The sequence below is a fragment of the Sinocyclocheilus anshuiensis genome, unplaced genomic scaffold (assembly GCF_001515605.1).
Source record: "Sinocyclocheilus anshuiensis isolate Anshui unplaced genomic scaffold, SAMN03320099.WGS_v1.1 scaffold976, whole genome shotgun sequence".
NCBI lineage: Eukaryota > Metazoa > Chordata > Actinopteri > Cypriniformes > Cyprinidae > Sinocyclocheilus > Sinocyclocheilus anshuiensis.
This window is the reverse complement of record NW_015552538.1, coordinates 2066039-2079155: the sequence shown is the minus strand read 5'-3', so window position 1 is coordinate 2079155 and position 13117 is coordinate 2066039. Positions and strand designations below refer to the sequence as shown.

Here is a 13117-nt window from a genome sequence, read left to right as displayed (position 1 = left end):
CACTCGAAAATGGCGCCTAAAGCTCCAGTCTTCATTCAAATTGGCCGGAGCCTCCCCCTGCCCGCATTGGGCATGCCGGGACCTAGAGCACCGCGCAGGATTGGTCGAGACAAAATGCACCCTCAAACCGGCTAGCAACCCAGAACCCACGCACAATATCCTTACACGGCCAACAGAGCACGGTTTAACTGTAGCTCTGCCAGTCGGTGTTTGAAATAGCGATTGTTACCATTGCAATCGCCTTCACACTATTGATAGTCTCAGGCGAACGTATGTGCTTACATACAATATTTAGTTTAAGGTTTCAGTAGCTTAAAAACCAGGTACCTTTCAATGCTAAAACTGCGGTTGATTTAAGGCTAAAATTAACATGTATCATCTGCTGGATTAACAGCTTTTCTGGTGCGTGTATCACAAAGCGAGTGGGCTTTATTTTTCATCATTCGTGAATTTAAGAGGGAAATAAAACGGGGTATTAGCGGTCATGCTTTCTTTTTCTATGTCCGATTTTGAAAGTGCGCGTGCAGTCGCTCGACAAGGATGAATACATGAAATGAACGGAACGTTAGTCGATGTTTTCCGTGAAGACGAAGCAAGTAGCTTGACAACAGAGCCTGCGCTTTACTACAGCAGCAGACAGCGAGAGCAACTGCGAGCTGCGTCACTCACACCACCGGCAGCGTGAAGGTTGATTGGGAGAAGAAAGAAACTGCGCTCCATCTGTCAAATCCGCCCCTTTCTGATTACTGCCGACTGCGTCATTCGGATAATGACTTTCAAAATTTGGCACCGCTTTGTGACTATTTGACCAGAAACCCCTGATGATGCATTTAGGAGTATTTGGTGGCTATGTGACTAAATTCTTTCTAAACCTCAGCCCTAATTTGAAAGCAATAACTGCAACTGTACAAACCAAGACAAAGAGTATCTAGTGTTTTTGCTAAAGAAAACACGATGGCTTTATTCTACAGTCATAATCCACCTTTTAGCTAAAATAATAATTGGGTGGCATCATTGCATCATGCATATTTCTTATTTTTAGACACACCCACATAAACTCGCTTGACACTGCTGACATAAATAAACATGAAATATCGGAGAGTGAGTGTTCCTACACATGCAGTCAACACTACAAAACGTGTCTTTGTGTTTAAGTGTATGGTGGTATAAGTGGATGTGCACAGTGGGAAAAGGAACCGACTCATTTAATTTGAAGATAAACAGCAGGAAGTGTGTCTATAGTAAAAGAAAAGAACATAAACTGTTCTCTGCTTATCCACCATGGATGACCAGGCAGAATGCTACAACTCTGCACTGAATATGTGTACACCTAATAAACTTCTTTTAAAGTGAAATCCTTTATGGAAAATGTTTGTGCCTACTCTTTTGCATGTCACTTAAGTTTAATAGTTTAATAGTTTACTGGCTATTATTATTGTTCTAATCTATTCTAATCTACTTTGTTAGGCTATATTTGTCATATAGCCTAACAAATCCCTTGTTTTAGTTCAGTCTATTGAAAATATATGCATACGCAAATTTAGGCCTTCCATATTACTTCGACTCAAGGCCACTTCGAACTGCAACAAAACCTCAGTGTATAAGTTATAGCATGTCATAAGCCACTATAAACTCTATTCTTTTCCTCCCACCATCACAATAGGTGACTAAACAACTGAACAGTATCACCACCCACAACATTCAAACTCACATCAAAGTCAGGTTAAGACTCGGTCTTCTCCTTTCTTTTCATTCATCCACCTCCACACTTATTAATTAAATCACTTAATATTGTATTTATTAAAACCATGTCGCCTTTTCTCCCTCCCCTCAAGTTAATATGTTAAAGTGACCAACTTTACACATAATAACCACGACAGATAATTCATTATACTGTCATCGTAAAGAAATAGTCTATTAGTTTATATATGCTTTTAAAATGCTGAAAGAACGTGCTTCGTGTTTTGATCCGTGACAGTTTTTTTTATATTTTATTAGCGTGGAAAGTAATAACAAAGCGCACTGCAGGCAAGTCTAGACAAGCGCGTCAATCTTCACGGATGTCCCGCCCCTCAAAGGCAGTCCTCCGATGATGTAACTCTTTCCAAATATAGCGTGTTGCCGAAGCAACCGTGGCACGCCATTGGCGCAGCGCTCCGTCAGTCTTTCCACGTCATGAAGCTAGTGTTATTATTGTAAACAGGGCGCTTACTTTCCACGGGCTCTCGGTCCCGAGCCTTTGCTACGCGCTCCTTTGTTCACTGCATGAGAAGATCAACACGACAAAAGACTACTCACGAAAACTCTTTGTAGACGTTATGGACATCCTGCAATCGTTCATGGACAACACAAATAAAGTAGTTTAATACGGTTCTAAATCAAACCTGTTAGACTCTTTAAAATAACACGACGTATCTCGAAGACAGACGGTAACTTATACATAGCAACTGTTGCTGAAGATTTGACAAGCAGCGCGTTTTTTTTAAGTTTTAATACAGCGTTGTTCAATTTACAGTAACTTCCTTGATTCACGGAACGCTAGAATGTAACAACTTTTTAGAACATTAACAACGTGATGTTAAGACAGCGATTCAGTTAAGAGTCAAAAACTTTTCGACAATAGGTCGACGCCGATAGTCCGCTGTCGACTGTTGCCACTCCTGCGTTGTTTCATTGTTTCAACAAAACACATTTCAGTTTCCTCATTTATTCTTGCTCTGCCACTGGAATTCTAATACCTCACAAAATGTCCAAACATTACAACAGTTATGCTCATTTACAGTGCGAAGAGACTGATCAGCAGCTACCTCAAAGTCAATATGAATGCCACTTACCCAAAGCGCTGAGGGGACAATTGAGGATGTGTATGAAGACATCATTTGACCCAAGGGGGGTGTTATAAGTACCTTCTCTAGCACGTTTACAGGTTAATTTCAGTTCACATAACAGTTTCAGCTTATTTACTGCCGTTTCACAAGGTATCGAGGAAGTTCTTCTTTTGTTCCAGTATTTATGCACAGCGTCAAAGTTGCGCGTTGAGGAGGCGGAGCGGTAGCGCTGCGCGAGAGGAAGAAAAAAAAAAGACCAAACGCCAGCGCTCGACCTTAGATACTCAAGACTCGAACCCTACGACCCGCACTGGATCAGATTAGGTCACGTGCTACAGAGCAGCGACCGAGTCGGGTGTCATAACTGCACACAACACTGATCTCGACGACATAAGACCGGTGGTGTTTCCACAGCATGGCGCGAGAACCAGGCTTTACCTTTAGCTGCGCGAGTGATGTCAAGTGCTTTACTATGATCCGCTCAAGTGCGCGTTCACAGACTCATCTTGTGTAGCCTACTCCTTCCAATGTGAGATATTTTGTTGAAGTTATGATAGAGGTAAGAAACTTTCATCGTGAACAGATTTGAGATTTTCTTCAAACTGATACGCGATAACAAAAAACATTTTCTCGGTGCATGACATGTCATGGAAATAAAAAAGAAAAAAACATTCGTTTCAAAGTTTGAAGTTGATCTGCATGTCATTTTTTCTTTGCCGTACACCTGCATAAGCATATTTGAAAGTATATTTGTGTTTTATGAAAAAAGTAAAGAAAGAACTCACTGTGATTTGAAACAGCTGACTTCTGCTATTGGCTGGTGTTTGGTGTGTTCAACTGCATTAGGGCAACTAAAGCCTGTCAAATATCATCATATGCTAAACCTCACTTTGGTTAGGATGCGTGGCACGAACGTTCAACAGTAAGCATAACTGCTTAAGCACATGTGTTTTCTGTTTCAACAATTTCGTCTTTAAACCTATAATGGTATAAAAGTTAAACATTGTTCATATTAAGGTTTACACGTTTTTTGATCTCAGTTCCCTAAGGCAAATAAGCACTTTTCACCTTTGAGTATTTTTTTATTTTCCAATTTTCGTATGTCAAAAAGCACTTATAAAACAACCTTTATGGGTATGCAAAACAGTGACTTCGAAAGTTAAGGGTAATCCAGCTGCTAGTTCATTAACAAGGGATTCGTACAACTGATTAATGCTAAATGTTGCCTACAATATTAATATTTTATTTGAATAGTTTTATTTTGGATGGCACGTGGCGTTTAGGAAGTTAATTTGAAAGTGGGGCTATTTATAACAGGCAAAAACACACGGCCTGTTGACACAGCTGAGGTGAGGTTTTCAGCATTTTCCAACCTTCCTCTACTCACTCTCAAACGAGCAAATACAGGCGAACGATTATCACTAGGTGGCTGTAGGTGATTTTAGGATTAAGTAAATATATAAATAGGAATCCAGCAAAATAGCCTATAATCTAATCAAATTAAAATGATCTAAGCAATTTAGGGTAATACAATTAATATTTATGCCGTTTTACTAGTGAACCAGTCAGATATTTGCCTGTTTTCGTTAAGATTATCATTCTCTTAGAGATAAATCAAATCATCTTGACTAATTCCTAACACAATCAATCAATCTGCTGGTATTTTACAACGATTTGATACGTTAGTAATAGGAGCAATTGCAAAATAAAAGTTTAAAGCAATAATATAGTAGTTCTGCTACATAAAAATGCATAACCCTCGGATTTCAAGCTGCTGCAGAACAAATGAAAATGTAGAGTAACGAATTCACTCTTTCAACGAATGAATTTATCAACTAAATACGTTGCCTGCTCGACTGACTAACGAATAAGTTTGTATCCTTTCATTTCCTGTTGTTGTTTCCAAATATGAAAATACATAAATTCATCATCACATCCATATAGTAAAGCTGCTTATTTAAAAACGCAGTAGGCTACAGTTTGTAAAATGGCACACGTTTATGTATAACAGCTTTAAAACAAATCAGTTTGCTATCTATCACACAATAAGACAACGCAAAATAAATGGACGCCTCCAAGTTTCATCAAGCCTGCGATATTAGTAGCCTACCTTCAAGTTTGAGCTTTTTATCCTGTTGAAAGTAAAAGCCTGGCTCGTATCATAATTTTTATGATACATTTTTAAATTACATTTTTCAGTTTTACTACCAATAAGTAAAAAAAATAAATAAATAAGAAAAAAAAAAAAGAAAAAAAAAGGTCAAAACAAATTTCCTGTCGCTACGAGTCAAATGATAATAGATCCAATAGATCACGCTCAGTTTGACTCATCAGACCTCTAGTGACAGACCTGGAATGTCAAAACACGACATTCCCAACGTGTTCGCCGAAAATGAACACCGACGAACTGTGGTCATTTTATGCAATGCATCTCTGTAGGTTGCCCCTCCTACTAAAATATCATCCTATAAATTGAGATGGACAGCTGACAGTATAAATAATGCACACATTATTAATAAGTTAGCGCGTGACTTCAATGAGTGATAGTAAGATTACACGATGTCAACCCGTTTGTGGCGTTGGAAAACATTGTGTGGGCTATACTTTGCTCCTGGGAGTGTGTTAGTGTGTGTGCAAAAGTAAAACTAAAAACCCCTGTAAAATGTCACCATTTTCTTTACAGCAATGTTATGGGAGCATGTTAATGTGCAAGGTGTGTTTGCCTAATTTTGCATGTGTGTGGGAGGAGGTAAGGCTCAGATGCAAAATAATAATCGTTATTCTGATCTGTTCCATCAACGAGTTTATAAAACAGAGCAACAAGTCAGATGTGTTTAACAAGCCTGAGCTGAAAATGTCACTGTGTGCCTTGAAGTTGTGCCACGCTCTTTTTTCCAACCAGATTTCATTCTGTCTGTCTCTTACGACACTAATGGAGTTACTCAATATTGGTGTCTGTGTCATATCTCTGTGTAAGTGAGAAAAACAACAGAGAGGGTGCAATGAACCTCATAACTAATAGTTAGGCCTAGTTTTTTTTATAAACAGATTGGTACATGAGTGATGGTAAAGACATGTTAATCAGAATAATATTTTAAAATGTTTAGAATTCATGTGATATTAAATAAGATTTGAAATAGATTAAAAATCTAAACTGTGATGAACTTTTTGTGTAGAAACTTATGGCATCTGACAATTGAATATATGCAGTATGTATATAACTTCTCTTTGATGGTAATTTCTTGTACAGCTGGGATGTCCTGGAGCCCCTCCTCCCCCTCCACCATGTCCTTGCTCAGCAGACCTTGGTTGACCTGAATACCTCAGACTTATAGCAGAACAGGGGGTCCCTGATTCTTAATCAGCAACACATGAATGCACACGCATAGACTGTGTCAGGACATGTCTTTGGTTAGCTGTTTTAACGAGTGACACAAGTGCAAAAAGACACATTTTACCTCTCACACAATACGAGATAAAGTGAGTGATAAAGACAGAGGGAATGGTCAGACATGTTAAGCTGAGACACAGTCTGATGAAGTAGCCTACAGACTCAGCGATAACAGTGTAGTTGTAAGATCCTGAAAACCAAAAGAGAAAAGGAAAGAGCAACTGTAACGCATCTATGGATTCTACATCACAGTCAACATATACCGCTCAACATATAGGCTACTGCTTTATAAACCATTATAATCTCTGTTCATGCCATTTTTGAGAGCATTTGTTATTTTTATTCTACTTTGTATTATTTTTGACCAATTTTAGGCTATTTCCCGTGTCATATAGGCTATGTTTATTGTAGGCTATAATGTTTAAATGCTTTGATTATTGTAGGCTAATCTGTTGTGCCAAAAAAGCTTCTTTCTGACTGATATAGCTAAGATATAAGATAATTATGACGGCTTAGAGCATGTCTAGAACGTTCATGCAGGTAATAAACTAACAATTAATCCGCAGTCAATTCAGTCGAAGGGCATTACTTTATGCATTTTCAAGACACTGGCGCCATCTTGAGGTCACTGTGAGAAACATACATTTTGTATGGAGGATGCCATGTCTCATGTTTACTCTTTTTTTTGCTGAAATTCGTTCATTATATTAAATGTATTGTCTGTTGGTCACAAATTGTTGAGACATGGTATAAAACATGTCCCATAACTTAACCTGCGTTTAAATAATGTATATAAAATATTTTAACTTAATTTCCACATTGAAATTGTTCTTATCAGAAATGTAGCCTATATTTGATTTGATTTTGTCAAAATTATGGCATTATATGTGACCCTGGACCACAAAACCAGTCTTAAGTCGCTGGGGTATATTTGTAGCAATAGCCAAAAAAAAAAACATTGTATGGGTCAAAATTATTGATTTTTCTTTTATGCCAAAAATCATTAGGATATTAAGTAAAGATCATGTTCCGTGAAGATATTTTGTAAATTTCCTACTGTAAATATATTCAAAATTAATTTTTGATTAGTAATATGCATTGCTAAGAACTTAATTTGGACAACTTTAAAGGCGAAATATTTCTCAATATTTTGATTGTTTTGCACCCTCAGATTCCAGATTTTCAAATAGTCGTATCTCGGGCACATATTGTCCTATCCTAACAAACCATACATCAATGGGAAGCTTATTTATTCAGCTTTCAGATGATGCATACATCTCAGTTTCGAAGAATTGACCCTTATGATCACCTTTCAGCCATTATTTCAGTTTTCTCAATACTTCTTATGCTATATAAATTATAACATTTTACACAAAATCACCATTCTTTAAAGACAAAGCTGATTTGTGTATCTGTGGGTACAGCGCTTTGGGTTCTGCCTCTCATTTTTCAAAGGTAAACAGATTAATCCAGATTTTTTTATATTCACAAAATATTCTTGTTTTTTGTTTTGTCCCAGTGCTAACGGCAAACTTATGCTTATATATTACTGTAATTTAAGCAGGCGACTAACAGATTGCAAAAAGGTAAATATGCGACATCCATATTTGTTGACTTTTAAATAAATATCATGTCACGCAAATAATTACGAAACAATGCAAAGAATATTGAGAAAGATCTTCCCAACGGTAAAGTTACTTTTAATGGTGCCAAAAATAAATGTCTACTATGTCTTTAAGAAATGCTGGGAGACTGACTGTACCATTTTGAGAGAGGGGTGGTTGTTGACGCGGTTTCAAATTAGGCGCTGTTCTCTTTTCACATTTATTAGAGATTTTGGATAAGATTTTTTTTTTTACTTAAACACACTATTGAAAAAAGTTGTTATATAAGCTTAACCAGACGTGAAGTAGTATCAGAATAAAACGCCACTTCGAGTTTCACACCCTATCTGTACTGCACACAAATATTTGCCGCCATTTTTCTGGAGGCAGAAGCTCTACTAACAGGTCTTGCGTTCTTACATTATCATCAGACAACCTTTTGATACAGTTTAACTTTTTAAGTCAGTCCTTGAAATGACTACTAAAAAGAAACGCTCTGCGCACACTGACAACGACAGCTGGGTTGTCATTGCTCCAGGTACCTTACATTTTCAAGTTTATTGTGTTGCATGTTACACACATGTTCTTTCAGAAACATTGTATACGCAGTCTTCATTGCACAACATATTTTACTGAGGAGTTGTAATAATGACAAATGTTGCATTAGTAAGTATGCAAACGTTAGGGTCAGTATAGCCCACCTAAATCTCCATGCTGTTCTGTTTTCTTTTAATAAATCTAATCTAATTTAAATATATATATATATTTTTTCACCCTTCACTTTCAGATTCAGCACTGGACACAGGCAGGTCTGAAGAGGGTGATCCGTCCTTCATCAAACTAAAGAATCCTGCTACAGGTATTACTATATCAATTAAATTAACAGCAACTTGCAGTTTAGTAGTATGTAGTGGTGATGTCTATCAGAGGTTTATCTAAATAAACTGCAACTGACTGACAGTTCTGCCTTTATTTGTGAATGCAGGCAGTTCTTCACTGTACCTGTTTGGCTGTGGTGATGTCTGTGTTTATGAAGTAAAAGCCTTTTCTGAAGACTTTCGGTCTTGGTTCATTGGACAGACAGTGCAAAGAGGTAAGCTTTCCTTACAGAACATGAGCTATCCATTCGACATCCATTTACATGCTCAACGTTTAGTAATCTGCTGTTGACATCTAAATGAACTAATTGTTCACTTTTGTATCTGTGTCCTCAGATGGTAGACTGCTGTATGTGACTCCCATTGATCCTTTATTTTTGCTGTTGCCATACATTAGCAGTACTGCCACTGAGGTTAACAATTAGTTAAAATGCAAATATTACAGTAAAAGCCATTAAGATGAGCTTCATCTGTAATGACAGCACTCTTCCTATAGGGAAAGTTCCAGCCGGCAAAGCAGATGATTATGGATGAGGATTACCCTGGATGCACAAGACTTCTGCATTGCAAACAGGGACTGGATTCCCTTCATCATGTGGCTGATGAGAAAGGTGTGTGTTTGAATCTATAGGCACATATAGGCCAAATTAGTTACAGATACAGTGTGATGTCCAAATTTTGTTGAATATATTAAAAAAAATGGAATCCTCTTTTTCAGAGGTAGACTGTTTAAAGTTTCACAGATATAACCAGGAGAAGACCTTGGAGTGGCTCAAGAAAAAGGTTTATAAAATGTTTAACTTGTATAAGAATCATAAATTATATCAACAATGAGTATTGAAGTTGCATTTAAAAATATTAAAAAAATGTCTTTCAGGTCCAACGCACAGTATTAACACTCAAAAAGAGCAACATATCTGTGGGTGGAGGAGTTAAATCCAGCATGTTCGTCAGAGTGAAACATGAAGATGCTACTGAAGGTAAAAGGATAAATAAATATGGTTGGATTATGTTTGTATGGGTTATTTACTAATGTTAGTGTATTTGTTATTCTTTTAGAGGACTACTTACGTTATGCACATGGTCTCATATCAGAGTACATCAGTGAAGACCTGAGCAAAGCTCTCCTCAAGCATCTGCAGTATGTACACCTACACCGATTAAACACTGATCGTTCACATCACCTCACAAATAGTGGTTGACCGATATATATTGCCATGGCCAATATATCGGCCGATATTTGGAATTTTTTTAATTATTGTCATCAGCCAGTAATTTTTTTCTGTTTGGTGATAATACCAGAAGTGGGACTTTTATTTTGACCAGCACCTAAACGCACAAAGCTCCCGTTCTCTGTCTTTGTTAGTTTACTATCTCTGTTTAACAGTTCTGATTAATAAATGATTACACAGAACTTAAGGTACACAAAAAAAGTATTACAGCGTTGCTTTATTATTAGTAATAGAAAAGCAAAATAGTTATAATAGTTTCTCATCTATTATCAGCATTCAGCAAATAAGCATTTCATGTAATCGAGTCTTTTTATATCTATATTTTATATTTATATCTTTAATTTCACTAAAATTACAAACTCAAATTCAGAGATCCTCTAAAATGTGCATTTGTAGACTGCATGAACACATGCATAAACACACGTTAATTGTTGGTCCATGCAAATTATTTATTTTCAAATTATACAGTGGTGGCCAAAATGATTAGAACGCTAGTATTTTCACCAGCTAAATGGTTTTAAGTCAGTTATTTCTATCTTTTGCTGTAGTGTGTCAGTAGGAAATAAGCTTACATTTCCAAACATTAATTTTGCCATGAATTGTAATAATCCGGTGAGATTTTTGTTTGCACAAGGAATGGCATGTAGAAACAGAACAAACTGAGACAGACTAAATCCAGAAGAACTGTGGCAACATCTCCAAGATGCTTCAAGAAACCTACCTGCAAAGCTACCTGAAAAACTATGTGCAAGTGCACCTAGGGCAAAAGCTGCTTTAAATGCACCAAATGTTGATTTAATTTAGTTAATAGAAGTTGATTGATAAAGGAAATCTATTTATGACTCATTTTACAGCATTTTTACACAGGTGCCTAAAACTTTTAACAGTACTGTAGCTTTGCAGGTAGGTCTCTTAAAGCATCTTGGAGATGTTGCCACAGTTCTTCTGGATTTAGTCTGTCTCAGTTTGTTCTGTTTCTTCATGTAATCTCAGACAGACTAGTTGATGATCAGATCTCTGTGTGGAGCACTGGCTGCTGTCAGACATGGCAAAATGAATGTTTGGAAATGTAAACTGATATTTCCTACTGACACACTACAGCAAAAGATAGAAATAACTGATTTAAAACCACTTTTTAGCTGGTGAAAATACTAGTGTTCTAATAATTTTGGCCTCCACTGTATAATTTGTAAATGTTATGTAAAATAAATTTTAATTTAATTTCAACAATTGTTATGCATGTATCTTTAAACAGTGTGATATCATATAAAGCGGTTTTACATCGACCTTGGCCACCGTGCTCTCTTTTGCATCAGCCATAAAAAAAAGTCCATATCAGTTGACCACTACTCTGAAACATGCAGGACATTCATATAGTTATGCTTATGTAGTTACAACATTTTTTTTTCTCTTATGTTACAAGGTTGCCAGAGATATCCAGCCCTAAAGAGACAGAGCCGCCTTCTAAGGTACATCTTTCTGCTTGAAATACCAGTGTTTTGTTTCACTATTTGCATGCTACTGCCATGCTTGAATGTTAATAGTTGAATTATGTCTGGTCTTGCTTTACTTGAATTTATGCCTTGTTAATCATTTGCTTTCTGATTCCTATTTCTTCTTAAACTCAATCAGCTTGTCATTGTTTCATGCAGCATCATAAATGCTTTGTTTCTGAATGTAGTTAGAGGAATGGTGTAGCAGTTCAGTTAGATTCAAAAGATCTTTTGGTGGACTTAGTTTTTCTGACTGCTGTCTTGCATTTGATAGAAACGGAAACTGTCAGATAAACCAGTAGAGGCTGGGGAAGACTACACCAAGTTCAACAGTGCTGATTTTGCACGAAAAGTGAGTTAGAATCACAAACACAGCGGTGATGGGATTGATGATACAAGCATTGAAAGAAATGGAATTACATGCTACAGCAGAACTGTCCTTTTCTCTCTGTCTATGCCTAAAAATCATTCAGCAGTTCATGCTTCAAATACTGTTGGTCGTAAATGCATTTCCTGCTTAATTTTAGATACTGTGCTACAGTTTTGATAAATCTATATTTAAAATATGTTCTATGTTATCTCAGCCACCAAAGAAGATGACTGCAGCTCAGAAGAGTCTTGCCAAAGTAGACAAAACTGGCATGAAGAGCTTGTCAGCATTCTTCAGCCCCAAAGTCAAACAAGAGAAGAACTGAGTGAGTGTTTGTGTGAGTGTCAAAACATTTTGCTAATAAAGTTATTAGAAAATAATTTCTGTTCCAATTGATTTGTTTGCCACTCATTATGTGCTGTGCTTAATGCAAAGCTGTACTAAAATTATAAAAAAATAAATAAATAAAACTTTCACTTTTGGTGAATTTAATGCATCCTTGTGGAATAAAAGTATTAATTTCTTAAAAAAACAAAAAAGTCACTGACCCCAAAATTTAAATGCTAATGTATATAACATTCTTCATTGGTCCATGATTTTAGATAGCAGCTTCAGTATGTAGTAGTAGTTAATTTCCTTCAACTTTATTCACTATTATTTGCTGATAAAGACTCATTGCACCTGTTGTTATTGTGATCTTAGTTTTTATAGTATGAAAGTGTAATACCCAATTCCTGCTTCCTTTTTAAAAAAAAAAGAAACCTGAAATTTTTAGCTCTGGATTCAAACACATGCATCTAGTTCCTCTTTATAGGCTTTAATGCTTTAAAAAAACAGTCTCGCTAGTAGAAATACATCTGAAGTAGTTAACACACAATTGAGCACTCTTTTGCTGCTTAGCTTACTTAACCACAAATCATCATAGACATTATAAACAAAAAAAAAGATTGTACAAACCTATACACTAAGGCACCTAGTACCAGTTTGAGGGATTTATATAAAGAAATGCTATAGTAAGGATCCCCAAAGATTTACTGTATTAGATTAGACTTGACTTAAATGCAAAGTAGAGGTGTTAGTTTTGCATTTGGTTAATTAAGACTCACCTATCATAATTAGGCAGTTAATAGCTAGCCCCTTGGCCTTGATGTGTTTTGCATCACTCATATGTCTGATCATCTGACTAGTACATCAGATAGGTGATCCTCAGATCTGTGTTATTGTGATAAGGAAATTCCAGTTGCTCTGTCTGGAATCAGTGCGCAGGGCGATTGTTCAGTGGTTACGCTCTGTTAATGGCCTTAAGCGTTTGCTATGGCGA

General features: G+C 36.5%; 1 protein-coding gene across 1 annotated transcript; it reads left to right on the top strand.

Annotated features, from left to right (window-relative positions):
• The first annotated feature begins 7983 nt into the window (after window positions 1-7983).
• Window positions 7984-12137, top strand: rnaseh2b (ribonuclease H2, subunit B). The gene is made up of 11 exons (XM_016454197.1): window positions 7984-8361; window positions 8611-8682; window positions 8809-8916; window positions 9038-9114; window positions 9198-9312; window positions 9420-9484; window positions 9579-9681; window positions 9761-9842; window positions 11357-11402; window positions 11701-11778; window positions 12011-12137. Exons 1-11 carry the CDS (start codon window positions 8298-8300, stop codon window positions 12119-12121), a joined length of 921 nt encoding a protein of 306 aa, XP_016309683.1. The 5' UTR covers window positions 7984-8297; the 3' UTR covers window positions 12122-12137.
• Window positions 12138-13117: the final 980 nt, after the last annotated feature.

Coding starts and splice junctions, on each gene's coding strand:
- rnaseh2b (XM_016454197.1), top strand. CDS start 8,298: ATGACTACTAAAAAGAAACGCTCTGCGCACACTGACAACGACAGCTGG. Junction 8,362..8,610: donor CTGGGTTGTCATTGCTCCAG/GTACCTTACATT, acceptor CTTCACTTTCAG/ATTCAGCACTGGACACAGGC. Junction 8,683..8,808: donor ACTAAAGAATCCTGCTACAG/GTATTACTATAT, acceptor TTGTGAATGCAG/GCAGTTCTTCACTGTACCTG.